Raw genomic sequence first — 27,637 nt, forward strand, 5'->3', positions numbered from 1 at the left:
CATCACTGACTACTGGGCAGGAGGAAGCAATGGGGGTGGTCCCAGGGCCAGGGAGGGCTTTGCTGATCTTCTGAAAGACGCAGCTGACATTTATGGTTCTCTGTTTTGTTTTTGCCCTCTTCTTCCTCCCTCCTCTTCCCAGCTGTTTGCCATGATCTTTGCTATGTGTCTCTTTCGAGGGATCCAGTAAAGAAGTGGCCCATGAACCATCATGTTCCCCACATGCTCAGAAGAAAGAAGGAAAATCTGAAGAAACAAAACCTGAAAACATCCAAAAAAACTTTATTTTTTTTAACAAAACGGGACAGGGAGAAAAAATAAAAATTAAAAAAAAAAAAAAAAAGAGGGTTGTAATATATGAACGACCAAAAGGATTGTACTTCAGGGGCTGGAACTTTGAGGTGATGTGCACTACACTGTACACCAGACCCTTGCCCAGAGCCACCCACAGCAACCGTGGAGCAGGAGCCCAGCACAGCCGATTGCACTAGAGATGGATGGAGCTGCTGGGGCACAGGAGAATGAGCACAGCTGCCTCTCACACCAGCCTGAGCCTACCATTCACCACTTCATTGTGCTTTAGACAGCAAAGGACTCGAGAACAGACAGGCAGGGGCTGCATAAGGCAACAGGTTGGCCTTGACTGTCCAGGTGGGTTTGAAACAAGCGGTGGTGGCTTGTCTAAGCAGGTGCAGTCAACGTTTGTGTGATTCTGGCTTTAATTTCCAGCCACAGGATGAAAACACTCATTCTTCAGTGGAAGCTTTGCCCCTGTCACGTGGAACTTGTCAGAGATGTCAAGCACTTCGGTGAGGCTGGCTTTTCTCTGGAACTCCAAGCAGGGGCAGCGTGATCTAACTTAGCAATGGGACTCAGCTAAGGCTGGCTGAGGGTCAAGAGTTTGGTGCCTACCTTTCTGTTTTTACTAAGATTTATTGTTCATTGTTGTGAAAGAGACCAAATGGTTCTCTGCTGTGTTCCCATCTCCTGGGAAAAATAATGGCTCTGGTCAAGCATCATTGATACTGCTGCCTTCCTGAGAAGGGGAGGATATAATGTTTAAATCTTGTCAAACTTTGCCTTTCCTCTGATACTTGCAAAAAAACGGTTTGTGGTGCTCTGTTAGCATAAATATTTGCAGTGGTTCCTGCATGATTTTCCAGCCCTAAGGGGAGGTCCAGACACGGTGCTGGATTGAAGAGGCTGAAGTTTGTCAACCACTCCCATGCTGTTTTCCTAGACCAGTCTGGTGGAATCATTTCTGGTCAGAGAATTTCCGCTGAGATTCTCCCATGGGCTCATGATGAAAGTAATCATCAAGTCAGAATTATTTTAGTTGATAGTGTTTCCTCCCTTGAGGCAGTTTGGTATTTAACTAACATGTCATCTGCTCAGTCATTTGGAAGTGAACTTGAGAAAGATGCCTGGGACTGGACCTTGGTCAGAGATTAAGCTGGAGCTACTGAGACCCCAGGCAGGATCCAAGAACACCCTGTGTGCAGCCAAACTGCTCCAGCTGTGGCTCCTATGGTCATGGATACTGACTTGGACAGGTGCCTGGTTTCTCTCACCTGGAATCATCAATCGCTGTTGCCTTAATTGTTCATCTGGTCACTTATTCCCTGATCCTAAATTCATTTTACCTGGGGAACAACAGAAGGGGCTGCAGTTTCTTGTTTAGATTAGGTCTTTTTACAGGTTTTATAGGCTCAGATTATGGGAGCACTTTTATATAGGCTCAAGCCAGCTCCTCTGAAAGCTGTAATCTCTGGCAAGGAAGGAGCAGAGCATTAAACTTCGTGTCCAGGTTTTACATCAGCAGCACGTTCATCCTCTGGCTGTTCCCTTAGATCCCTGGGGCTGTGTCCCTTGAGCTCTGCCAGTGGCACTGCACAGGCTACAGGCAAGGAAGTAAAACAGCAGAAAGCCTGGGCCACAATAGACAGAGACCATGGCTGAGTATCTGGGTTGGAGAATCAGGATACTAGGGAACAGGAAGGAGGCATTAGGAGCTTTTCCAAGCTTCATTTGAGAACAACAATTTATTCATTGGCAGGAGAGGGCTGGGCAGGTAGAGCTGCAGCCCCTCCATGCTGCAGTCAGCATATTCCAACAACAAATTATGTGGCCAGGGCTGCTGAGAAGCATCAGATGTTGCATTAAACCTTGTGGAAAGCTGTTCTGAACTATTTCCCTCCGGACCTCCCTGTAATGAGGCATTTTAGTATTAAACTCTGGTCTGTTGTTTAATAAAGAAAAACAGTTTTGTTAGCCAAAACCCAGCAGTATTTGTACTGGACAGCAGGTGCTGCATTTAAGATAAGAAAAATCTGTTCCATCTACCAGTCTTTTAGGGAATGGGCTGAGCAGAAAGCGAGCTTATCTGTTCTTCTTCTGCCTCAGGAGCTGGTGTCAGTGACTGTTCTGGGAGAGCAATTCCCAGGGAAGGAACAAAACTGTCAGCAGAGTGGGTAATTTGGCTGGAGGTGATTCCTCCTGTCTCCAGTTTCTTCCTTTCCTCTCAGTTTATTATGCAGAGTTCTCAGGTCAGAGCCTGGCTGGTAAAATATCCTCATTTGTTCATGGTGGGTGGCTGAAGGGAGAAAAAAGCCTTAAAGCCTTTTTCTGCCACAAGTGGCATGGGGAAAAAACCTGTTAGAGCTGGGGGAACGGGACCAAAGCAGCCAGAGCACAAAGTGCTAAATATACATGCCTGAAGTATGATCTCTGCTAGCTTGTTTCTCTTTGGCTTTCCTAATTCTGTACTCATTGCTTTGTCTTTGTTCTTAGCTTTCTTGCTTTCCCTCTCTCCCTAATGGTAGTCCCTGTATCTTCAAAAGGATCTCTTCTTCATCTGTTTTTCTGGGCTGTGCACAGCTGTTTCTCCTCTTCTACCTTTCCTGATCCCCCACTGCTCTTTGCTGTGTGAAGATTTCAAATCCTCTCTGCAGGCTGGCTCATGTGCCACTGGGAACACAGCTCAAAAGGCCAGGCAGCAATTCCAAAGAAAAACTGGAGATAGCTGTAAAGATATGTGCAAGTTTGAGAGGATCTGTAGTAGTTGGTAACAGGCAGAAGGAATTTTCTTTGGGGGAATTTAATGAACAAGCAAGCCCAGAAAGCAGACTCCCACTGTATGGCAAAGCATGTAAATTTGTTGGTTTTGTCCCTTGGTTTTGTGGCTGCCCCCTCTGTGGTACAGTAGTTTTCAGAACTGTAGGCAGGAGAAGCAATTGTACTTTTGTATTTGTTTTTAACAGCTCTGGTGAGTATTTTGAGGTCGGGGGCTCAAGCTGAAGTCACTGCTGGCTGGAGACCTCTGGGCAGGCTGGAGAGCAGAAGGAGCTCCCATCTCCTTCACTGTAGCACTGTGACCACAGCCCAAGCACCTTGGAGGAAGTAGTAGAGACCAGCCTGGGCAAGCCCCCAGCCCCTCTCAGCATCCCTGCCTCCTGGTTGCTATTTAATGCTCCAATGACTGTCACAAATGCCTGGGAAAAGGGCTGCGTGTGAAATAATGTTTGAAATCTATTTTAAAAAAAATGTAAATGTTCTTTTTATTAGATAGTGGAGCTAATTTATCCTGTATTCCCTACTGTAATGCTTTTTTATATTGAAAGGAAATTTTTTTTGGTAATATAAATCAGAACACAAGCCTGAAGCACTCTCTGCACGTTTGTTTTTTTTTTGTGCATTTCTTAAAAAAAAACCCAAAAAATAAAAGAAAGATATTGTGACAGTGAAGTGAAACAGCTTTAATTTTCACTATTTGCTTGGTGTTAAGTACAGTCACTTTCTTACCAGAGGAGAAATAAACTCAGGTACAGCAGCTAAAATGAGGTATAAATTGAAGTGTCCCATTCTCCCCTGCACCACCACCCCCCACCCACACCCTCCCAAGTAAAAACCCTTGACCAGAAAAGAGGCCAGCTTAGGACAGACAGAGCCTCTCCTGTGTCACCAGCTCCAGTTTGCCAGATATTTGTTAGATGCAAGTAAGATGATGTAGGGAGTTATGTGAATGATGAGTTTTCTTCACCCTCCAAAGTGAGGGCTCTGTAAATGCAAGGGTTTGGGTTCATCCCTGGCAGAGAAAGGGGGTCAGCTCTAAGTCCTGGCCCGTGCCTGCTTGGAGCACAATTCTCTGGGGAACAGAGCCCCAGTCCTGCACAGCATTATGCAAATGCAGGAAGTTCACTGCAGTCTCCCTTGGGAGGTGACAGCGGCCCAAGGCCTCTCTCACAATGTAACAGATAAGGAAGCTGAGGCCTGTGGAGATGGAGTTCTTTTGTCAGCAGATCAGTAGCCAAGCATGAAGTGACACCTCAGGCTTTTGACCCTAAATTATGTTCTCAAATGCCACCTGCAGCTGTGATGTCAGCACTTCCATTCTTGGGGACACAGTTCTGTACAAAGGTTTGGCATCCTCCTCCCTTTCTTCCCACTCACAACAGAGTGAAGACAACCAGGTGCAGAGTTGGTTTCTGGCAGTGCTGCAGCTGCTCTGCCCGGGCTCCATCCTCAAACCACCCTGAGTAACTCCCTCCTACTCCTCACCTGCTACGCATTCACCACCTCCCGTGGGCCCAGCAATGTTCCTCCTGCAGCACCTTACTGCTGAGAAGGGACATGCCAGGAACCACAGGTTAGTTGTAGAGGAGGTGTAGAACTCTCTAGTTTCCACATGGTCTGCCTATAGCAAGATACAGCAAGAAGCATCAAAAGAAAATAACTTCATTTCTCCACTTTCAGTAAATCTTTTAAGTGGCCACTCCCACAGGCTCTGCTCTGTTGGAGCAGAAAAAACCATTGACTGGCAAACCTGGAAGTGGCTAAGTTTTGCAGAGGCAGCTGCTAATCAGGGGACCAGAGAAATCTGATCTCACTTTATTTAGAGCTACCCTGGAGAGCTGTAACTGCTTACTGCACCCTCCCATCTGATCTAACCATCAAGAAGTCTTGTGAGTACTGCTATCACACAATGCAGTAACTCATTTCTCTCACCTGTGGGATGACATTTTAAGGTACACTAATCAGACCCAAGTCATAACTAAGTTCATGGGACCTGTGGCCAACACAGATGGGAGGCAGCATAAAGAAGACCCTCCATTTCCTTCTTCTGTAAGGCTGCTTTTGCTGTGGTAGGTTTTACTTGTCTGTCCTAGGAACATAATTTCCCACCCCCCCAAATATCAACCATCAATCTGTGTATACATTCATGTGACGCCCCAAAACACAAAGAATCAAACTTCACGTACCTCTACCCAAAACTACAGCCAAAGTGCCACACTGAGGCCATTGCAGCTGCCCATGCAGGTGATGCACAGGGGAGAGCAACAGCCACGGCATGCCATGCTCCAGCTCCTGCATGCTGCACCACTTGGTCTAATTTCTGATCCTCTCCAGCCTATATCTGATCATTACATGCCTCACAGGGAAAGGTTTCCCTCTTAGACCCCAATTCTTCCATCTGAACAGGAACACTCTTCTTAATTAAAATTTTTAGTTGCTCAGCATCATTTTTGGACATGCTGAAAGCAGCTTGACAAGCGTGTGTTGTCATGAGGCTCCAAAACTTAGCCTGCTGTTGGATGTTGCCTCTCCATTTGATTGACTTATTAGGCAAAAAACTACGTTACAGTTGTGATGTTTCCTGATTCAACAATTTCCAATATTCTGATGTGACACACATTTTGCATGGCCAGTAAGTACAATGCACACAGTGTCCCAAGCTTATGCAGCTGCTTCTAAATGCCAAAAGCACTAACACAACATACAATAACTACCCACTACCTTCTTCTAACTCTACTAAGATATTAAATAGGAATAGCTGTAGATCCCAGTCTTACCAGTGGCTTGAGGACTGTTGTTCACACAAGCAGTTCTGTTTGTGTAGGAATCTTTCTACTGGGATTTTGGAACGTCAGCTATATTCCAGGGCATGCTTTGATCCAGTCAACAGTAGTGCATGAGTAACAAGTCCATATCCTGTACACAGACCTTCTGGCTTTAGTCCCATGGAGAATAAAAAATGCTGCCTCAAGCTGTGGACAGGGATAATCCACATGGAAAGCACTAGGATGCAGGGCAGTCAATGCTGTTAAGCCCAGGAGGTGTTGGAGAAACTGGCTAGTGAGTACTAAAGCACATTTGGTCTATCCTTGCCATCGTATGCTCTGCTCCTTGCTGTTCTTCATCCCAGTTAAAGATTAAATATTTTAATGCTACAAACTTTGGTGCTCTCTTCTCAACATCAGAAGAGATGTGATGCAGATATTAGCAGAGTTGGAACACCATCTCCCACAGCCAGAGCCCACGTCTAGAGGCTGCTCACTGACCCAAGCATCTGTGCAGAGGCTCCTACTGTTACAGTCCTCTGCTCTTACCAGTGCTAACCACAACAGCACTCCCTGCTCAACTAAAGCATCAGATAAAGCTACTGCACACCCACCACTGCTACTAACATTAGTAAAGCTTCAACTGTAGGAAGTGTTCTGGGGTGAAGGGGACAGGACCCCAGCCTAGAAACTTCACGAAACACCCCAAACAAGGGTATGTCTTTGTGCTCAATGGGCTATTTCCAATAGCTTCCTTCACTTCTCACATCTTGTAATTCAAGTTGCTCCACGTTCCCAGTGCTGTCCCTGCAGAGGGAACAAACAAGGGTTCTCCCTCTTCTTTTGCTGTATCTCCTGCCAAGCTCTGCACAGCATCTGGTGCAAAACTATGAACTACATAAAAATGCACCTCTGGCAGTGAGGAAAGAAGAGCTGTTTGCAAAGCACTGAACTTGCCCCCATCCAGCTCCTGCCTACCTAGACAGTCAGTACTTGGTAAAAGGGGATTGGGCTGAAAACCAGGAGAGGTGAAAGGCTTACCAAGTAGAGTAGCCAAGTGCTTTGTTGGTTGTCTTACTGCCCTGTCTCCTCAGGGATTTGGTTTCAATATGCTGGCCTTATTTTGTGCTTTGTTCCAGTGGGTTCAGAGCCTGTGATCCCATCAGCCAGTTCCTCATAGAAAACTGGCTTTTTTCCCTGAGCCTGCCAGGCCCACACACTTCCCTGAGCCTTCCTCCTGCTGCTCCTCACCTCCTGCAGAGGGGCTGGGGGGTCCTGCTGATGTTGCTCCCCCCATTTCACCTGGCACTGGGTTACACACTAATTCATGCCGGTAAAGAAGGAAACTACTTTAGAACCAAAAGGGACTAAAAAAAAAAAAATTAAAAAATTATAATTAAAACGCAAAATTACCGACACAAACTCCCCCCTCCCACCTTTCCCATAACAAAAAAAGCCCAGGAATTAGACTTTCTTGGGACGACGTCCAACTTGGTAATAATAATAAATGCTGATGAGGATGAAGAGGGCTCGGCTGACCAGGAGGAGCACAGCACCTGTGGCTATCCGGCTACTCTCAACCAGGGAGACAGTGGTAACTGGAGGAGAAGGAGGGAAACAAGGCAGAGGTTGGTGATGCAAAACCAAAAGGAGACACATAGCATAACGCTGTTTTCTGCTGCCCTCTAATGCAGAGCTTCGGCAGGAACTGCTGAGCCTTGCGAGCGCAGCAGCTCGTTCACACACTCAGTGATCATGGCAGAGGCTCCACACTAGCTTCTGTTCACAGCCCTGAAGCTTGCTATGGACCCCAGAGCTCTCTCTTATAGAGTGAGTCTGGGAGTCTCATCCTCCTGAGCCTGCTTTGTGGCTTGAACACTTCAGGGCTGATAAACTTTCTCAACTTTAAGAACATCTACAAAACATGCACAGTGCACACACATCGCCTCTATCATACACCTCTCTTTTCTGGCCACCAACACACAGCTCCTACCTAAACCAGCTACACACTGAGCTACAAAGACACACACACACATATAAGAACCCCCTTCATTGTTAAATATAGATAAGCTCCCTAGAAACAAGCTAAACTGTTATGCTCTGTTTTGGTAACACTGAACATCACCCTTTTTAGTGCAGGTTGCTAAAATCTTTTCTTATTAGACCCTGCATCTAGGCAGTCTGCTCCAACAATGACCTGTGCTGGCTATGAAGCTCAGGACACGTTCAGGGAGAAAAATTAATGAATTGTCAGAGGGTGATGTTCAAGGAGCAGCTCAGGACAGAGGCTATTCCACGGGGGAGAGAAAAGGCAAGCAGCTGGCTGGGAAGATGCCTACCATGGATCCTCGCTTCCCAGCACGCACCCTCCTCCCTCGTCCCGGCCGGGCCGCGGGCACTCACCCAGGAACTGCACGGCGAAGTAGCAGGCCTCGGCCAGCAGGCTCCAGCGGATGATGGCCTTCTCGGCCGTGTACAGCGCGTTCCACATGATGAGCGCGATGCCTGCGGGGGACAAAGGGGCGCGCTGACCGAAGGCCGGGACACCAGGGCACCCCCGAGGGGGCCGGGACACCAGGGCACGCCGAGGCCGCGCTTCCCGCCCGCCCCGCGCGGTGCCGCTGCAGGACGCGGCTCGGGCCCCTTTCCCTTCCCACACCGCTTCTGCCAGCTCCCCGCACCTCCTTGTCCTTCGCCCCCCTCCTGCCGGGATGCCGCCGCCTGCCCCATCTCCCCCGCCGCGGCCCAGCGCCTCTCCCCGGGCCCCCTTTGCAGGCTGCCTTTGCTGGGGTACATGGGGTGAGCCCCCAGAGATTCAGAGCACGCACAGCCCTTCTGACCCTACCTGCAGCGCGCCTGAATCCCCGCTAGGAAAGAGTAGCAGTAACCAAGCTTTTCAAAACACCCCTTAGCAATTTCTTTGCTAACCGCAGATGTTCTGCCCTCCAGCTGCAGGTGTCGGACTTTGTCCCTGCTGCTGTTTCAGCCACCTGTCCCCTTACTGTGCGGGGCAGCAGCGTGCCCCAGAACATGGTACGGCACTCACTGAGGAGGGCTCCTCCATAGAGCCGGATGGGAGTCTTGCTGCTCACCGACTCCTCCTCAAAGATGGCATCAAAGAGCTGGTCAGGGAAAGCGAGGGCCTGGCAGGGGCGAGAGAGAAACTCAGCAACCTGAACTGGCCAGGGACACCAAGCCATGTCCTCTTGGGCAGCAGGGCTCCAGCACCCATGCCTTTGTGGGATTGGAGCTGCTGGCCAGGAAACGGGACATTAAGGAGGTGAGAAGCATCACCATGTCAGCTATCGGCTGCATGGCTGGTTTCTGGCTGCTACTCCTTGGTTTAGGGGCCCTGCTAATGAAAACAGACTCTGGTGACAGGAACGAACTGCCTGTTTGGCAAAGCCCATTCCTGAGACACAGTGAGGACAGAGGCCTCGCAGGAGAAAGTGGCAGGAGCTGCTGGGGACAGGGGAGGAAGAGAAATGCCAGGGAACGAAGGGCCATGCTGGGGCTCCCCTTTGGCAGTCAGGAGCTGGTTCTTGCCAGGACCACATCCCTCACTCACCATGACGGCAACCCCGGAGAACATGATGGCGGAAACCAGCTGCCAGACCCTGCATGAGAGGGGAGAAAGACAGAGGACCCAGCATGAGCTCAGAGGTGACCCCATCACTCATACTTCACAGAGCATTTCTGGCTGCCTGCTTGGCCATCAGCCTTCATCCTTCCCCCATGCACAAGCGAGACAGCCAGAAAGCTCCCATGGAAGGACTCAGCTTTCCACATCCTGCTGGCTCCGGCCTCAACATGCAGACCAGCCTTGCTGGGGAGACAGAGCCAGACTCCCCCTCACCCAAGCAAAGGGGGGAAGTGACCCTGCCAAGAGGATGCTGCAGTGCAGGGTCCCCACAGGACACACCACCCTGTCATAGAGTAGAACAGGAGCTCCTCCAGCCCCTCATAGCCCTTGAAGTTCTCTGCACATGCAATGAGACAAGAACTTGAGGGCCTCAGGCTCATTTATGGGGGAAGAATGCAGAGCCTGTCTGGTTCCATAGCCTGCAAGAAGCCCCTGCAGGGAGCAGTGATGCTGGCACAGCAACAGAGTTGGTATCAGAAACCAGAGCTGGCCAGGATGCTGTGGCCAAGGGGCCTCAGATAACCTAGCTCCAAGGTGATCTGGTACCTTACCTGAGTCCCAGTGGTTCCCGGACTGCAAACTTGATTTCATTTCCCAGTACTTGGCTAATCTGAAATTCAAATGAAAGGCACAAGGTAAGCAGATCCTTCCACAGTCTTTAGGCAGTACTCACTAGCCCAAAACCACGTATCTAATCCCATGTGGGAGTTTATCTCCGAGATGGTTGGAAGGAGGAGGACAAAGGATTCAGCTGTGACTCTTTGGTCCCAACACCTGCCTTGATTTCCATCAGGGGATGCAGCCCCTACTGCTTCCTTACTGGGATCAGCCACCTGCAGCATGCTGCTGGGGAAGGGTCAACACTAACTCCTGTTTCCTCTTACCTATGGAAGAAGGGAACTGACTCCTCACACACATCACCTGCATGTCACATCCTGATGGAGCACAGGCTCCTGCAGAGCCCTCAGGGTGTCACAGTACCTGTCCTACTGTCGTGTGCACACTTCCCAGAGCTGTTCATGTGAACACGCTCCTCTTCACAATGCCTGGCTGTGACTACCCCAAACCACATGGATGGGCAAAACCCTGGTTTGCCCAGTACAAGGCCCCTTTTCCATCATTACTTCCCACTCTGCTGCCCTCACCTTGGAGCGATGGACCTCGCCATCATCATCCTCCCCGCCGACGCCCAGGATCTTGCGTGTCTTCAGCCTGCTCACCAGGTCGGTCTGGCTGTGCTTCTTCATCAGCGGCGGGGGCTGCTTCGCCGCCATGGTGGTGGCCCAGCCCCGCCGAGCCCTTGGCTGCGAGGTGGCACAAGGAGGGTGCAGGAAGCGGCTCCGCTCTCACATGAAACTTCACGACGTTTGGGAAAAAAATACAACAACCACCGCCACCAAACCTTTCTGTTAGATCGGCAGACGGCTCCTCATCCTCGCGGGGCAGGGAGCCCTGGCAACCAGGCCGGCCCCAGTTACAGGTGGCTCATCTCAGAATGATCCTGCCCTCTCCGGGATCTGCCATGGAGGGGGAAAGAAAAGACTCAGAGTAGAGTGGCTTTAGCATGGACATTTAGTTATAAATGCTTTTGACCTACAAACCATAATCTTGTCTATCTCAGCATGAGGCAACGCTCAATACCTCTTTGCTGTTTTTGAGATTAGGGGAATTAAGTGCGTCTCAGACTAGGGGAATTAAAATCATTAAGTAATGCTTGGCCTTTTTTCTTTTCCCATGCAATACATCACATTCTTCAGCTGCCATTTCAGGTCAAACCCCACACAAGTATCAATTATTTATTTGTGTGTCCCCCCCCTCAGATGCTGCAGCCCCCAGGCTGTGCCAGAACTTATCAGCCGAACAACAAGAAGCTAGAGGCATGATTTTTCCCTGAAGACACTCACTTTGCTTTCTGGGAAATGATGGCAATTAGAAACTACAAATACTATCTGGGATAAGTAAACACAGGCAATGAGAATTGAAAAAGGTAACTTCTCCCCTGGCATGCATATAAAGGTACAGGTATTAAGTCCCATGAAATGACTCTGTCTCATCCTGCAGTCATAAAACCCTGGAAACTCTCAGTTTGAATCCTCAGTTCAGAAAGCCTTTTCTTCATTTCATCTTGGCTCAGCTGAACACAAACACTTTTTTCCATTTGCCACTTCACCCTTCCAGAGACCCACAGAAATTCTCCCCAGGCACCAAGCACAGCTAATCCAGCCCAAGCACTAGCAGCCTCATGCCCCAGCCAAGTCTTCCCAGAGCTGCCCCAGGAGGAGACAATTTATGCTGATGTCGAAATATTTCACAGGTCTTTGGAGAGTAATAAAATGAGATACCATTATTTTGGCATTGTGCGTGCAAGTGTTGTTCCAATGCCTTCCAGGGACTTCCCTCTCAAAGGAAAACCCTTCCCTGTGGTGGTTCAGACAAGAACAGCCAGTCCTGTCTGCAAGTGCCCAGTGTAACTCTTTCTTTAAGGCAAAGTTAAGAGGTCTTGCTGGGATGGTGCAAAAGGTGAATCCCATGATAAGGGTTTGATAAAACCCTTTCAGCAGACCAGGCAAAATGCTTTTCAGTGAGCCAGCTGAGCTACTCAGTGCTTTGGAGGTACTTCTTTTGGATTGTAGCAGGGCTTGTTTGGTTGTGGGTTTTTTGCTCTTATTCCACCCAGGTTCCTGGAAAGGCAGCACAAAGCCAGATGCAAAAGTCAGGGTCTAGAAATATTTCAGAACTGGGACAGTGGAAAACAATCACACAGGAGGAAGGTAGAAGCTGTATACTCAGGCCTGCCTTTCAGCACAAGGCAGGAAGCTCAAATGGTAGCTGACAGTAGAAAAGTTTGAAAGATTTATCATGTCTGGGGTTTGCCAACCTAAACTGTCACAATAAATTGTGTGTATTCAAATCTAGATAATCTGCACACAAAATCCACCCTAAAGCCAGAGTGATGTGTCTAAAAAAAAAAGCTCAACCTCTTTAACTAGCTGCACTTTGTGCAATTTATTCTGCTCCTGGCTGACCCAGACTCACAAGGTTGGATGTTGAGTGGTTTCCCACTAGAACTGCCAAAACATGTTGTTGCCGTGCTACTTCTGGCCCAGCATTTTCTGACCAAAGCCATCCATTCCAATTGTGAAGCAACAGTCAGGTGAATGCTCCTCTCTCTCACTCTGAGGCCATCCCACATCTCTAAAGTAAGGAGGAAAGCCTGGCAGAGGACCTGAGCAGGAGCATCCTACTGACTCTCCTCAGGGATAAGAAACCTGAGGCTTGCTGGTCTTGACAGGACTCGGGGTGCTGAGTGGGCTGGCCATGCCATCCTGGCACTTCTGGATCTTTCCTGGTTTCTTACTAGGCAAAGCCTGATGCCCACACCTCCTGCTCTGACCTCATGGTCAGAAATGCCAGAGGAAGGGAAGATGGGATGGGGGGGAAAAAAGAGAAAGGAAGGAGGGAGAAAAAAGAGAAAGGAAGGAGGGAGAAAAAAGAGAAAGGAAGGAGGGAGAAAAAAGAGAAAGGAAGGAGGGAGAAAAAAGTAATAGAGAATTTCTCCTGAGAGCAAGAAGCAAAGAAAGGTGGAACTCCATGACTCACCAGTGAAGACTGCACTGAATAGCTTTGTGATTACAGAGACAGTTTAGCAACTGGCTTAAGGCCAAAAGATCAAAATTTGCCTTCATCATTTGTCTGGGCAGTTGCTTTCAGAGCAGGAGTTGGTGGAAATTTATCCACATCATCATTAACACTGCTCTCCCATTAAGAGTTTCCACTAATTTGCGGTAAGCCACTGGCCAAGAGCCGGGACAACACAGGCCAGACACAAATGCCAATAAAACAATCTGATGCATAAACCCACGCTCCTAGAGCTATGGCATGGCCCCGCAGCCGGTCGCACATCTCATTATCCCCATCGTCCAGAGACAGAGCCAGCCTCACGAACGCTGAATATTAATGGCTAACGAGCTAATGAATGCAATTAGCGCTAATTCAGTGACATTCAGATAGAAGATGCTGAGGATTTGAAAACATTATACTTACATTAACGTATCCTGACACACTGACAATTTAGAGGATGGTTTCTATTAGCCTGTGAGTTTGCAAAGGGAAACCTCCACCTCCTCTTTCTCCTGCGATTCTCTCCTCCTTAATCCTTTTTCCAAGCATCCCAGGGACTGTGCAGGTCAACCACCATAAACAGGCAATTCCTACTCCCTGCCACAGCTCTCTGTGACGGGCAGTGCTTATGTGCAGCTGAAAGAGGGTTTTTTCCTTATAGATCCCTTTTCTTCACAGGCTCTTTTCAGTGTCTGCTCCCTTGCTCAGCTGTTCAGCATACCGCATTCAATTTTGATAGCTACTGCTTAGTGGTGCAAAGAAACCCCAGTGGTGCCACGCCAATGATAGCTCAATCTCTCCCACCTCCACAGCTCTTCCCCCAACGTCTCTGCTTCCCTGCCAGCGTCTGGAGAGGAGAGCTCCGCAGCGTGGGAGAGAGGAGCCTCCACCGCACACGCCACGGCGCTGCAGCAGCCGGAGCTGCGCGCCCACGGGAGGCGCAGAACCAGACCCTGCTCCGGCAGCGCCTGGAGCCGACTGCCTGCAGCTGAGACGGCCTGCAGCTCCCGACAGCCAGGGCATAACTGCCCGTGGGGGCAAGCTGCCTGCCTGGAGGACATGGCTCCCCAGAGCCCTGGGGACAGGGATGCTGCCTACTGCTAAGCTGGATGGCACTGTCATCCACAGCGCAGCCTGCTCTACCTGACAAAGCAGTGGTGCTTGAATTAAAGAGGTGGCACTACAGAACCTCTCACTCCAAGGGTTTGATGGCACTTCCCATCTGCAAGCAGGGGAAGAGAGTATGAAACTGGAGTCAAGCTGGGACAATGAAATGTTTATACATTTAAGTTGGACGCAAGTTTGTTCAGCTCTGTCATGTTCAGACCGGTAAGAGGATTCTTGCTCTTCTGTTTTAGATTTCCCAAGTCAGCATGCCCAAGACAACATCTTCAGCTTGCTTTGATTTGTTACACCTAAGAATTATCCAAGAAGGTGCAGTGGATGAGTGTCCTTTGTAACAGCCTAACAGGGCACTTGCCATGCCTAAGCATCTTTTACAAAGCACAGGTTGAGAACCGATGTGAAGTATGAAGCAGATGAAGCAGAGGCAGTGTCCCTTTCCAGTTCTGGAGTTCTCTGGGAGCAATCTGGCAGAGCCCAGGGGAGTTCTCCAGCACTGCAGCAGCACAAGGTAGTGTGCACCTGAGAGGGGCATCCACCATAACAGCTGTGCTATACCTAGCCCTCACAGATGGGCTGATGCCCACTGCAGTTTGTCTTGCAAGGGCCTGGCAGCTGTAATGGATTTGTCCAGCTCTTATGATGCTCCTCCCGGCTGCTGCAGTTCTTTCTCTTTGCTGCTGAGGACAGTACTGTGTCTATAGCAGCTGCTCTGGACCCTGTACCTCATCAGCCACAGAGCTGTTGAGAAAACCTGGGCTCAAACACATGCACACAGTAAAGATGGGAGGCAGTGGAAACACAGGTGGATTAAGGACAGGATCCACAACCAACCAAGTACCTTGGTCCTTGCAAACATTACACTGTTGCCTAATCACATGGGACCCAAGACTCCTTTTTTCCTACCATACATGAAGGTTCAGTCTGCTCACTTTTATATGCTTAAAGTCTGTTCATAAACAGCCTCAGACACTTCAGGGCTCCGAAATCCTGAGGGATGAGGTAAATTCCCTGTGTCTAACCCAAAAACACACCTGAGAGTCACAAAACTTTGTGCATCCTATCTAAATGGTCTATCAAGAGTTTCCCCTGGAAGCCCATGGTGCAGCATACCCTGAGCCAGAACTACCCTCGTCCCATGTAACTACCAAAACATAGCTATTTTCATCTTGTATTTCTGCAACTGCACATCCCAAACCCACAGTGACCAAACCAGCTCCCTGCCCAGATTTCTATCAAGCATGGAGATTTAGACTGTTAGGACCCCTCTACCACCAGCCAGCTGGCAATGAAACTTGATCAAGCCAAAAATAACCTGATGATCAGGCAGTAAAACCAATTAGCACTCAGCCACCACAGCAGCAGAATGCGGCGGCTGCTCCCGCTCCGTCTGGCACAGTCTGTACCCCTAAGCAACAGGGAGACTTCAGATTTCTCACCCGTTACAAGCCAGGTACACAGGACTCTGTTTCCACATAAACACCAGCCCTCTCAGCACAGAAGGCTCTTTGCAATACCAGCAGGAAGCATGTCTTGACAGAGGCTCATCCCCAGTCCTGCCACCGCCCCTTAAGCAACTCTAAAAGGCACAGGGAGACTCTGTCATTTCTAGGGAATACCTACAAACCTAGGCAGTAGATTTCCTGCCCCTACACATGATGAAAACGCAAAGCAAGATCCTTAGGTCAAAGAACATCTTCACTGGGTGCCTCCAGATCGCGTCCCAAATCATCTGCAACGCACCAAGAGCCTCAGGCACATCTCGAGCTCACCCTTCAGGCTGAGCACATCTCATGGCCAGACACCATTGCATGCCCTCCAATGCTGTTTGTGAGAGGTGCAGAGCTGCCCATGACCACAAAGGCTCCACTCACAAGGCAGTGGCACCCAGTGCCTACAGCACCTCTGGCAACCTCAAATACAATAGATAGGGCCAGCATCACCCTTCATCAGGAGACAATGAGTCCTCTGCAGCCTGCTGGGGAGGAAAGAGTTAACTTGTGTTGCTTACTCAGTCACCACGAAAAAAAAAAGGACATCCAAAGCCTGCTCAGCCTTTTCCATGCAACCTCTCCTCTTCTTCTTCTGCTTCAGGGTTGCTTTAGCCCAAGCAGGCTCAGCCCCTGCACCCTCCTCCCCACTGCTCCTCTGCAGCCCCTGGGTACAGCAGCTCCTGTCCCCAAGCTCCTCGTGGCTGTACAAACATCCTGCCCCAAGAAAAACCATTATTGGCTGCATCCCATAGCATCTGGCAGGTACGGCCCATCTCCAGAATTTTATTGCCAGTAGGTTTCAAATTTCCTTTTGCAACGACCGCAGGAAAGTTTGTCTGTGTCACAGGATGTGTTATACAGCAATCAAAACCTGTAAAGTGCTCCATTTCCCCAGAACTCGATAAAAAAGCTCTGCTTCTCTACCGGTTTCTCAAATGGGAGCTATAATTAAACACAGCAACCTCACTCCTGCTGACCTGCCAGCCACCACCTGCAGCAACTCGCTGACCCCTCCATGGGAGCGCGGGCAGCAGCTCAGGGGAGAAATGCTTGTTTGCCTGTCACAGCAGCTGGCAGGGCAGCCTGTGACATGCTGCATGTGCACAGCATGCCCTGCACAGCTGTGGTGACAGGCATGGGACACAGGGCTCCCTACGGTGCCCAGCAGGACACCTGGCCCTACCGCTGCCCCTCTGTATGGGCTCAGGGGACAAACAGGCTTCACCCTTCATCTGCCACACACATTGCACTCACACCCCAAGTGCAAGCCTGGCCACGCTACCCTGCCTTCTCAAGAAGCCCATCCCTGGCTGCTGAGGTGTGTTTTGGCTGCAAATACAAAGGGTGCAAGGTACAAGCACAACCAATGTACCACAGCTGCTCCAGCAGCTCTCATCTGTGCTACTTACATAAAAGTGCACCCCCTGTATCATCCTGCTCTCTGCCACCGAGGCGCTCAGCCCAGCCAGCCACTGCAATCCATCACCCCAAAGCTGCCCTTGCTGTCCCCAAAGGCTCTGGCTGCCACCTCCCCACCCAGCCCCTCGCTGTCTCAACAGATGGCCACAACCAAGCAGTTAAGTTTCCCAGGAAGCTGGGAGGATGGAGACAGGGCAGAGAGAGGGAAGTAGAACATATTAGGATCGGGTGCTGTTTTTCTTTAAGGGCATTAAAAGAGGAGAATTCCTCTTTGATTCCCAGCTGCCTTAGACAGGTGTTTGTGAGAGACAGCCCCAGAAGCTTAATGGGCCATCTGTCCTGCAGATGATTTCTACAGGGAAACATTAGAAGGAAAAATAAAACCCATATGCACACACACAGAAACACACAAAACACGCCCCCCCAAAAAAAACCCAACCAAGTAAATCAACCCTTGCTACTGAAAAAGAGCAGCTTAAAAAACTAAGAAAGCCCTTCAACCAAACTAAAACTGACCAAAAGGTCAGTTTTACAGAAAATATGATGCAACTGCATTTCAGGTCCTCTGCCTTGCACCTGAGGTATAAGAGAGGCTCAAAGGAGCTCTATGGGAAGACCCTGGGAGGAGCAGGGAGGAGTCCATCCATGCGCATGTACAACAACGCTGCATACTGAACCTTCACAGTAACATGAGGCTTCTTGGCACTTTTCCTTTTTTGGGAAAAAATACTTTCCCCAAATTTTCTTGCTACTGTGCCCCCAAACACCTGACAGGAGACTTTCATAAATACTCCAGGAAGCCAATGCTCTTTATTCTCAATTCCCTGCACCTCTGTCCTTTTCCAGAACTCAAAAGAAAATTGTTAAGAAACTACAATCCGGGACATTAAGTCCCCTGAGCCACGTACAGGCACAACATCCATCTGTATACTGTCACTGAAATAGTGATTTCAGAGACATTCTCGATGGATTCCCTCCCCAAAGACAATAATCTACACCTCCAGCAACATTAGTTCTCTATCTGCAATCCTGAAACTTACTCAGCACAATGCAACCACTGAGATTTATACACTGTCAACATGCCAACAACCATGAAATGGAAGATGAAATGAGTCTGTTCCACTCCAGAACCACAAAAGCAGATTCTCAGCCAGGTTCACGGGACAATTTGCAACCCCTGAGAACAACTCCTGCAGGACACCCCAGCAGCATCAGATTATTTTCTTCCATTTATGTTGAAAACAAAGAGTTTCTCATCTCCATAGTCTGTCATGATATGACCAGATGTGCAGTCCAGGCAAACACAATAGGGAGGAAAAAGGGCAGACGAATAAATTTGCATTAAGCAGGAAGATTGCCTTTTGGTCTAGCCAGAATATTTCCCGAGTCCCAGGCACACAGGCACTCACAGGACTCACACCTCTCATTGTACAAGCAATAAAGGTTCTTTCTATGACACAGGAGTTCTGTAAATCAGGCCTGATATGAAATGGCCCAAGCAACTATCAGCCAACAGCTGAGCTGTTAACAACCCTGTTATAGAGCATATATATGTATATACACATACACACAAGAGACATGGGTTGATTTCTGTGGACTTACTTTGAGTCCCACTGCACAATGTCTTGACTGATTAGTCAAGAGAATTCAGACTGCCAGATCACCCAAGTATGCTGGCATTCACCTATATTTTGGTCCCAGGGGTAAGAGAAGCAGCTTGTCCCAGCCTCCTTCCTGGGAGATGTCATTTAGAGTCAACTCCTGCTTCTAGCTCAACCATTTACTGCCCTAAGGACTGATACCACCTGTGGTCTCTCAGCCCTTGGAGTGGTACACACCACTTGGACCCATCACTGCAGCTTGGGAACACCACCTCACATCTTCCCTAAACATTATGCCAATACTTCCTGTTCAGTCACATACAATTAGAACTCTGGGTTCATTGCTCCCTCATGGCTCCTTAGACACGAAATAAGCCATGCAGAGAGGCTCAGGGAGTTGCTTAGCAAAAACATGATGGAGAAGGCCTCCCAACAAAACACATACTTCAACTACTTGGTAGCCTATCCCAACGTGGCAAAAATCTCCTTCTGACACCTTAGCAGTTTCTATAGCAACAGGTTACTGCTAAAAATGTCAGATGCAAAATTCCCCATGTTGGGCAAACAGGAGCTAAGAGGACAGATTTAGAAGAGGAAAACTTCTAAATAGCTGATGCCAGAGCTAGCACAGGCTCTGCTAATTCACAAGTCGGTGGTGAAACACCTTAAAAGAAACTTCTAGCAACCCACTAGAGGGGAAACACATGGTACACAGGGACATGACTGTGGAGCACTGTTCCACAGCATCCCTCAGAATAAGGAGGAGCTACAAGTATTCCCCTCTCCTGCAACGAGGCACTTGAAAGTGAAACCAGCTGTTTTCAGGAACAGAACTACAGCACAGCATGCAGAGTAGGAAGCCTGAAAGCCAAACTATGAGATTATAGGTTTGGCAGTACTGCTGCTCCTTGCATAAAATCAAGACTAGGTCATTAAACCTCTGAGACCTTAGTTTTCCCAAATGTACATGAAAAGTAAATCTACCACAGAAGTTCATATAGCTCACGTGCAGCAGGTGAGACATCCCATAAGCAAAGCCCAGCCACTGTATCCCACCAGTGCCAGGTCATGACACCTCAGCCTGCTCTGTGGACTCCAGTGCAGCACTTGGGTCATTACACACAGCGTGTCAGAGGCACAAATGCCCTTCCTGGCCTGACTAACAACCAGCTTAGTAGGACATAGATTTTTTTTCTGTCTGTCTTCATTCACTGCTGGTGAGAGAAAGCACTGTGGAAACCTTGGGGTTAACCTCACATGGATACTGCCTTCACAGACACCAGAAACTCTCTGAAGATTCTCGTGGCCAGACTCAACCCAGATGCAGAAAATCAGAGCAGCCACAGCTCAGCAGCGAGCTGCACAGGGGAGGAAGGCAGAAGGAAGCCCACCACAATAAAAACAAGTGACTGCATTTGCCAGTGTGGTTCTCAAGTCAGAGTCTTGAAGAACTCCCAGGCTTTCCCCACGAGCACAGCACCCACCCCTCTGGAGCTCACCCATCTGACTTTGCCTTTATGTGCTGCTGAGTCAGGGGAAAACTCTGCACACACCCATGTATGTGGATGTGCACATGTTTGTTTATGCATGAGCTGTCAAGCCCCGAATTATGCACAGATCAACAAGGCTCTTTGAATTCCCCGACTGTGAAGTGCGTGGCATTTAATCAGAGCCTTCCTTTTGGATTTCATATCATGCATTATCAACAATGGCTATTCAGCACACAAGTACCCTTTAGAAAGCTTTAGTCTGAAAAAGGAACTCATATAAAGGAGATTGAAAGAGACAATGTCTCTGATGCATGACAGGTTTCTCCAGCTTCCACAAAAGACCAGTGTATGTGTACTGTGAGGAGCACACATAGCCAGTCTGCCCCCAGCCCAGAGTCAAAGCACTTCATGGGTGGAGAGAGTGGAGTTGGGAAACATCAACTACAATTTGAATCTGTACATCTCCTCACCTCCCTCTTTTAGGCTCCCTCAGAAACAGGCAGGGTGAGCCAACCCCCAGAGGTGTCCATTTTAGGACAAGATGCATCATCCCCTGCAGTGTTTCACCTCTTTCCATATACCCCAGGAGGAGCCTAGATGATGAACAAGACTAGACTTTTGATTGCTTTTATATGGATGGACAAGATCAAGATCTTTGCAGTGAACTTTTCACTACCTGATCCTAGGCAAACCCTGTGTCAGTTCTGTCCATCTCACAGTATGGAGCCACAGTTCAGGATTATGAAAAAAACAGACAACATGCAAGGAAACGGTATGGAGGGCATAGGCCATGTTCCATAGTCACAGCCTCAAAGGACCCACATCAGCCTGAGGAACTAAAGCAAGATTTGTCTTTTCATAGCAGAGAGGAGGCAAAGGGGTGGACACTGGTATGTGGCACCAAAAGCCTTGGTGACAAGGGGTATCTGAGAACTGAGAGGTCCTGCAGGAGCTCTCTGTCCATCTCGCCTGGCACATGCAAGAGAAGTCTTAGGGAAAAAAAAATGATAAAAGCAGTACTGAGTAGTTCTTCTCCCTACTTTTTCTTGATTCCTCTACCCAGGGACAAGGAGGCAACAGAGAGATTCAGGCAGCCAAATGATAGCAGCAGCAGCGCTGACAAATCAAGGTCTCAAGTAACCATGGAAAACGCAGCATTGCCAGATGTCCCATCTCTACTATCAAGGGTTGTTTAAGGACCTTCCCTTCGTTTTCAGCTTTAAGTCTCAGACACTTGTGTACAACAAGTTCCAGTAATATCAGGATCATCCATCAGGACTCTGTGTGTGTATACACACACAGTGCTGTGCTACTGTGCCTGCGTAAATGTACATTGTCTGCAAACATACAGCACAGCCTCCTGCTTAGAGAGCTCATGGCAAAAGTGTCGGGTTTTAGTCAACACCTTCCCCATTACCTTTCACTGTAATGTCATTTCCATGCAGCCAGGGCTCTGGGGATTTCAGTTTGGCCTCTTCTCCCCAGTGCTCTTTGACTAATGACAGGCACTCAGTTTGCATGGGGATGTGATTCAGGGAATAAATTGGCTGGAGGGGATAATCTCAATTGCTTTATTATTCCTCCATCCATCAACCCTCAATCCTACTTGTCCAGAGATTTAAACAGTGGACGTTGTCACAGTTCATGGAAGGGATTGGAAGAATTCCTGATGGGTTTTTGCCAGCAGACAAGGCAAGAGCACATTCATACACACCAAGGAGAAAACGGCTGCGCTGGGCAGAGCAGTAGGGCAGGAGTGTGGAAGGATGCACCATAGGTACCTGCTGTTCAGAAGCACACCAGATCTCTGGTCAGCACTTACAGAGACTCCACCAGCAATGCTGATATTAAAGTCAGCTAAATTTTACTCTCACTTGATCATGAAAACAACCTGGGAAAACACAGACAGAAGGTCTAAATTCTTTGGTCCTGTTCAGCGCAAACTTTGACTGCTGGTAGATTTCTGCTTTCTGTAGAGTAATATTTGTGTGCTCTTTATTGCTATTAAGCAGCTTCTCCAGAAACTTTTCTTCCTAGGCCACCCAGCTTCCCTGAACTCAGACCTGTGGTTTTTGAATTTCCCTCTTCCCTCTGCAAGGAGGCAGCTCATTTTTTACCTACTTGGAATATGCCAAACATCTACCATGAATGGTATTCCAGGCAGCTAAAATTAAACGTCCAACAGAAAGACTAAGAGGGACTTAGAACCATGGACGTTTAAGATACTTTGTTTCTTCAGAAAATAGCTTGCTTCCTGGAGCTCTGGTTAAGATTGGCAATACAGCCTTCCATTTCCACAACACAGTCTTTCCTGAGGACTCCATACAACATGGCAGAGTGTCTGCAACCAGGCTGAGCTCCAGCATTGCCCACACATCTCTCAGAGCTTTGCAGCAACACAGTACAGGGCACTAGTGAGCGAGGCTATTGCCTGGCTGGGTGCAAGGCAGGGCCAGACAGCCAGGAAAGCTGAACTGAAGGCACCTTCTTGGCTGTCAGGAAGGATAGGAAGCACAGCCGTCCTTGGGAAACTGCCTGCTCTTTGTCACATCCATCTCCATCTACAGCAGCCCTAACTGGAAGCCCAGAAAGAAACTGCAGCTCCCAACAAGGGCTGGGGTTATTTTAAGGCTCAGCAATGGAATTCCTGGAACAACATCTGTTGGCTGGAAGAGCTTCTCAAGTCTGTATATGACCATAAACATCTGACACCAGATGTTTATTTCACTCATAAGGTGGCACCACTACAAAAAGTGCTTCTGCTGCCATCATGGGTTACTGAATGAACAGGTACTCAGACAAAAACACTGTCTGAGTCACCCACGGAGTTTCCTGAAGACTTGTGGGTTTTCTCTTTTTGGGCTGCTGACACAGACTCAAACTGTTTACTTTCTCAAGCCAGGCAGGATACAGCTAAAAACAAGAGGGTTGCAAGCCTTTGTGTGCTGCTCTGCCTGCACCTGCCCCTGTGGGCCACGCAGTCAAAGTGCTGCCGCCTAATTTTAGTACGAAAAGGAGGGATTCCTCTCTGGTTTGCAGCAGCAGGCAGCTGCAAAGGGGACTGCACACTAATCTCCCTGTAAAATACAGAATCCCTTCAAACAAATAATTAGGTGGCCAGTGTTATCTGACACTCCTCTGTGCACATCTCCCACTACACCAACTTATCCTGTAATACCACTCCTCTGGAGACCAGACTGCTGAACCGTGGATTTATTCCTAACTGCTTTTCTCCCCATGCTCTCCTCTATGCCTTAAAGTATGTTAATCCAAATCCTCAACAAAAATATCTAGGAAACTCTACATCAATGGAGCCAGCTACCAGTCCCTGTGCTTAGGCTTCTGATTTCGGCCCCTTAGGTTCAGAAAGTGAGCACACAGTTCCCAACCACCAACATCATCAGAAGCTGCTCAACATTTAGCACTATACACAATTACACTGGTTTTGATAATTTCCGTTTTGGTAATGGATCTCTCCTCCCCATAATGACAGCAGCAATCAGTATAAATCTGGAATAGAGCTTTCTTACAGACACTGGTCCTTGGTTTTTGCCCTGTAAGATGAGCTGCGTAAGGGTCCAACCAAAGTGTGGTATAAATGAGTCAGGTACAGCCTAGGCAAGGGCTTCCCCATCAAAACCAATGCACAAATATGCTCAATAAGTTCTTTGCATACAGAGGGATAGAAAGACATTTACAGATTTAGGTAATTGGAACATATATCCACTGCACAGAATGAGGATAAGAGACTTACACACATTGTGAAACCCGGAAGGAAAGTTTGCTACTGGGGTTTCACCAGAGCCCTGAGAGGCAGAGCTATGGTAGGCCTTCCAGTAAAACCCTGTGCATCTCCAAGCCTCTTGTTCTCCATCTGTCATCCGGGGTCAGCCACGCTAATCAGCACCACAGATGGGCTGAAACACTGAAACACACAGAGATGCATTAAGCCTTGAAGATGACACAAAGCTTTGCAAACAGAAGAAGCCCAAGAAGGCCAGAGAGTCATTTATCACTTGTAAACTACTGACAGTGTCTTTGGTTATAGCTGGATTTCTTTTTCAACATCTTTTAGCATCTTGAACAATAACTTTTTGAACATGGAGTGAACTCATGCTAGCCCGCAATCTCCAGGACAGCACCAAACCCATATTTTCCAAGGGAAGGCAGAAAGCAATGTGAACAGGGAACACCTGGTCACCTCTTAAGTGTTGTTTTTCCTGCTCTGGAAAAAATCCAAGTGTATTTTGTGGCCAGCATTGGGTCTTTTCCTCCCAAGACTTATTTTCACATTCCTACATCAAAAATACAAAACCCAGAAGATCTACGTTCTATAAATAATGTCCCAATAGTGCCAAGGTCACCAAGCGTTCCCTCTGGCACCCGGCCAGAAGTCAAACACAAACAATCTCAACATCTTTCTGGTTCACGTGTGCTTTTATCCTGTGCCAAGGGAAAGCTTGTAGCCAAAAACGTGGCACTGAGAAGACAGACACCCCCACCTCATGCACAGCCCCTCCCAGGTCAACATGCAGCCTCCTGGGCAGCCCGGTGGGAAGGCAGCCAATCCTGCCTGCGTCAGAGGGGATACTCTTTGTGCTCCAATGGCATTTAGCAGTTTTCGTTAGAAATTTGGGGGCTTTACTGCGTGAGGACCAAGCACACACATGGCACAGAACTTTTCATGATCCAAACAGCTCAAAGTGAGGTTTGTGACCAGCATGTGGTACCGTCCCTCCCAGCCCCTACTATTCAACATGTTGACCTTCAGAGAGCTGCAGGACAAGTGAACGCCAGCTGCAGATGTGCTCCTGGCATTTTGCACACTTCAGCACTCGATGCTCAATGAGAACAATAAGAAAACATTTCCCTTTGGATCACACCCCAGCCTTCAAGCAGCTCCAAATGGACTGAAAACCTCAGGGGAGGGCATGTCTGTGGTTTATTCTCCAAGAGATCAATGGCCATCTACCCCAAGCCTTGCTGCGCATCTCTGGAGATGCTCTTGTGTTCATATCTCTACAATAAAACCTCACTACAGGCCCACAAGCAGAAAGGACCAACTTCTCCTGAGACTATGGAGCAGACCTCACCTTCTCAGCCTCCTGGCTGGGACAACCACCTACACAGGGAAGAGCTCCCTTCACCTTGCTCTGCACTGCAGTCAAAGAACAAGAACAGACACATACTAAAGCACCCAAATGCCCCTTTTCCCAGCTGCTGTCAGTATCCAGCCCCTCACTGCTGAGGGCACCAGGACAGTACAGGTTCATGGTGTCCCTCATGCTGCTGTGCAAGCATCAGGTGTGTATTTATGCAACCTAGGCCTAGGGCTAAGGCTAGGGCTAGTTGAGGTGCTTTCATGCTGAGTCTTAAGACCTTGTTTATTTTGAGGTTTTGCCAAAACCTTTCTAAGAAAACTTCTTCCCTGGGCAGACTCCCCTGCTTGAACTGTAACTACTATTTATTTGTTTAAAAATCACTTTCCTCATCTACAGGCCCTGAATGCCATTATTCAGCAGGCTGCTCTACTGCAGAAAGAATTACTGAACAAGTTATTTATGCCAAGTCCAGAATAGCCAGTGCTCTTGCATACTCTGTAGTTTCTCATGGCTCAGCTGTGCTAGTAGTACCCTAATGTCAACAAAGCTTTGGTTGCTGCTGGCATTTGTAACTCCCAACCTTTGCAGACAGAGGAGATTAAATGGTACCCATTTAATCACTTGCAGCCCTGATTGTCAGGTTCCTTGCTCAGGTAAGAAAAAGGCTCACTCAAGTCCAACTCCAAGCAGCGCTGAGGCAGGGCAAGGAGCAGGTACTGAATAAAGTGCTGCTTCGTGCTCAGCCTGGTTTGCTCAGTCAGAGCTGAACTCAACAGAGAAGCCTAATTGCTGCTGCTGCTCTAGACAGAGCATGCACCTGCTCAGATGGGACAGCCAGACCCTGCAAGAAGCACAGCAGACCGCTCAGCACGCAGGAATGTGCAAGCTCTGGCGGGGATGCAGAGCCCGCTGAGAGCTGGCTTTCCTCACCTTCCCCTCTCTGATGGCAAGGCGTCTCTCCCGGCTCCCTCCCGCATCGCGACTGCCTCCCCCTGCCCCTCTCCCTCTATTCCCCCCCCAGCACCTCCTCGTCCACCACGGCCAAGCCCTCCTTGCAGCCAGGGTTCCCCAGCACACCCACAGGATCGCATCCCACGAGGAGCACAGCTGTGCTAGCTTCCCTCATCCCAACCCGACGCAACGCTCAGCCACCGCGGCTGACCCCCCAGCCTGAGCAGTGGTCAGGACTCAGCCTCCCCTTTCAGGCACCTGAAGTACTCATCTGGGGACAGTGGTTCTCCTGTGACGCTTCCCGAGCACGCGGGAAAGGACGGAGCACTTCCAGGAAAGAAGCGACATCGGACCCCTACCTTTAAGTCGAGTAACAGCCAGGAGAAAGCCCTCGCCACAAAGCCAAGGGACCGCCTGCGCATCCCCTCGCAAGGCGGCACGGCTGCTGTCCCTCCAACGCTCGGAGTCACCTGGCACCCTCCCACCGGGACACAACGCTCCACCACCTCCTCCTCCAGCCATCCCACCGGACCGGGCACGGCCAGGACGGAGACGGTCCCGTCGCAGCCATGCGCAGCCAGCACAAGGGCTGATCCCTCTCCTTAAAGCCTCTGCCCATCCGTCCGTCGGTCCATCCATCCCTCCCCAGTCCGCGCTGACTGGAGGGGACAGCGGGGTGTCCGGCTGCCAGCACCGGGCTCCCGCGGGGCGCACGGCCGCGATCCCCGGCACCCCGAGGGGCGGCGGGCAAAGTCCGCGGCGCGGGGGGACGCGCACAGCACTCACCCTAGCGCAGGTCCCGGCGGCGGGGGACACTCCCGAGGGCTCGGCTGGGCTGCCCCATGGGCAGAGCGGTCGGGGGCCGCCCGCGGCGCCGCGCAGCCCGCAGGCAGCCAGACTGAGCCCGGCCCCCGCACGGCGCCGCCTTTACCGCGCCCGCCCGCCCCGCCCGCGCCGGCCCACGGCGGGCGGGACCGCCACCGACAGCACCGCCACCGCCTTCCCCGCCACCGCCTTCACTGCCACCGGCAGCACCGCCACCGCCACCCCCCCGACGGGCCGGCCCCGCCGCCAGGAGCGCCGGGTTTACCTGTGCCCCGTGTGGCTCCTGTGCGGGTTACGCGTGGGCCACCTGTGACCGCGTCGTGGCGTGGGAACAAAGAGCGGCGTCCCGGGGCCGGGTTCCTGCGAGGGAAGGAGGGGCGGGGGCATCCATGGAAATAAACCCCCGGGAGAAACAAAAGGCGCCGGTCCCACCCAGCCCGTCGGGGAGCTGCAGGAGGGGGTCTCATGGCTTCATGTCCGACGGCTTGGAGCTACCGAGGGACGGCAGCCAGGCTGTCCCAGTCCCTCTCTGC

General features: G+C 49.7%; 2 protein-coding genes across 10 annotated transcripts in view; one reads left to right on the forward strand and one right to left on the reverse strand.

The window, feature by feature from the left end:
- The window catches only part of TSPAN18 (tetraspanin 18), a 132,605-nt gene extending 127,399 nt beyond the window's left edge, over positions 1–5,206 (forward strand). For 7 of the 8 annotated variants that reach the window (XM_088166820.1, XM_088166819.1, XM_014881869.2 and 4 more), the window contains one exon: positions 143–3,744. In XM_088166820.1, the coding sequence (XP_088022946.1) occupies positions 143–190 (48 nt within the window). In that variant the 3' untranslated portion in view covers positions 191–3,744. Of the gene's footprint in view, positions 1–142 lie in introns of all 8 variants that reach the window. The other variant, XM_014881870.2, reaches the window with a different exon arrangement.
- On the reverse strand, positions 3,732–27,187 carry TP53I11 (tumor protein p53 inducible protein 11). 2 transcript variants are annotated; one of them, XM_014881872.2, is made up of 7 exons: positions 27,066–27,187; positions 10,626–10,997; positions 10,032–10,090; positions 9,406–9,454; positions 8,884–8,980; positions 8,241–8,342; positions 3,732–7,435 (listed from the first exon to the last, which is right to left on the reverse strand). In XM_014881872.2, the coding sequence occupies exons 2-7, from the start codon at positions 10,752–10,754 to the stop codon at positions 7,302–7,304; spliced, it is 570 nt and encodes a 189-aa protein (XP_014737358.1). In that variant the 5' UTR covers positions 10,755–10,997; positions 27,066–27,187; the 3' UTR covers positions 3,732–7,301. The 2 variants fall into 2 exon arrangements, with proteins under 2 accessions (XP_014737358.1, XP_088022951.1); XM_088166825.1 differs by lacking the exon at positions 27,066–27,187 and adding an exon at positions 13,525–13,958.
- Positions 27,188–27,637: the final 450 nt, after the last annotated feature.

Source organism: Sturnus vulgaris, chromosome 6, assembly GCF_052056855.1.
Source record: "Sturnus vulgaris isolate bStuVul1 chromosome 6, bStuVul1.hap1, whole genome shotgun sequence".
Taxonomy (NCBI): Eukaryota; Metazoa; Chordata; class Aves; order Passeriformes; family Sturnidae; genus Sturnus; species Sturnus vulgaris.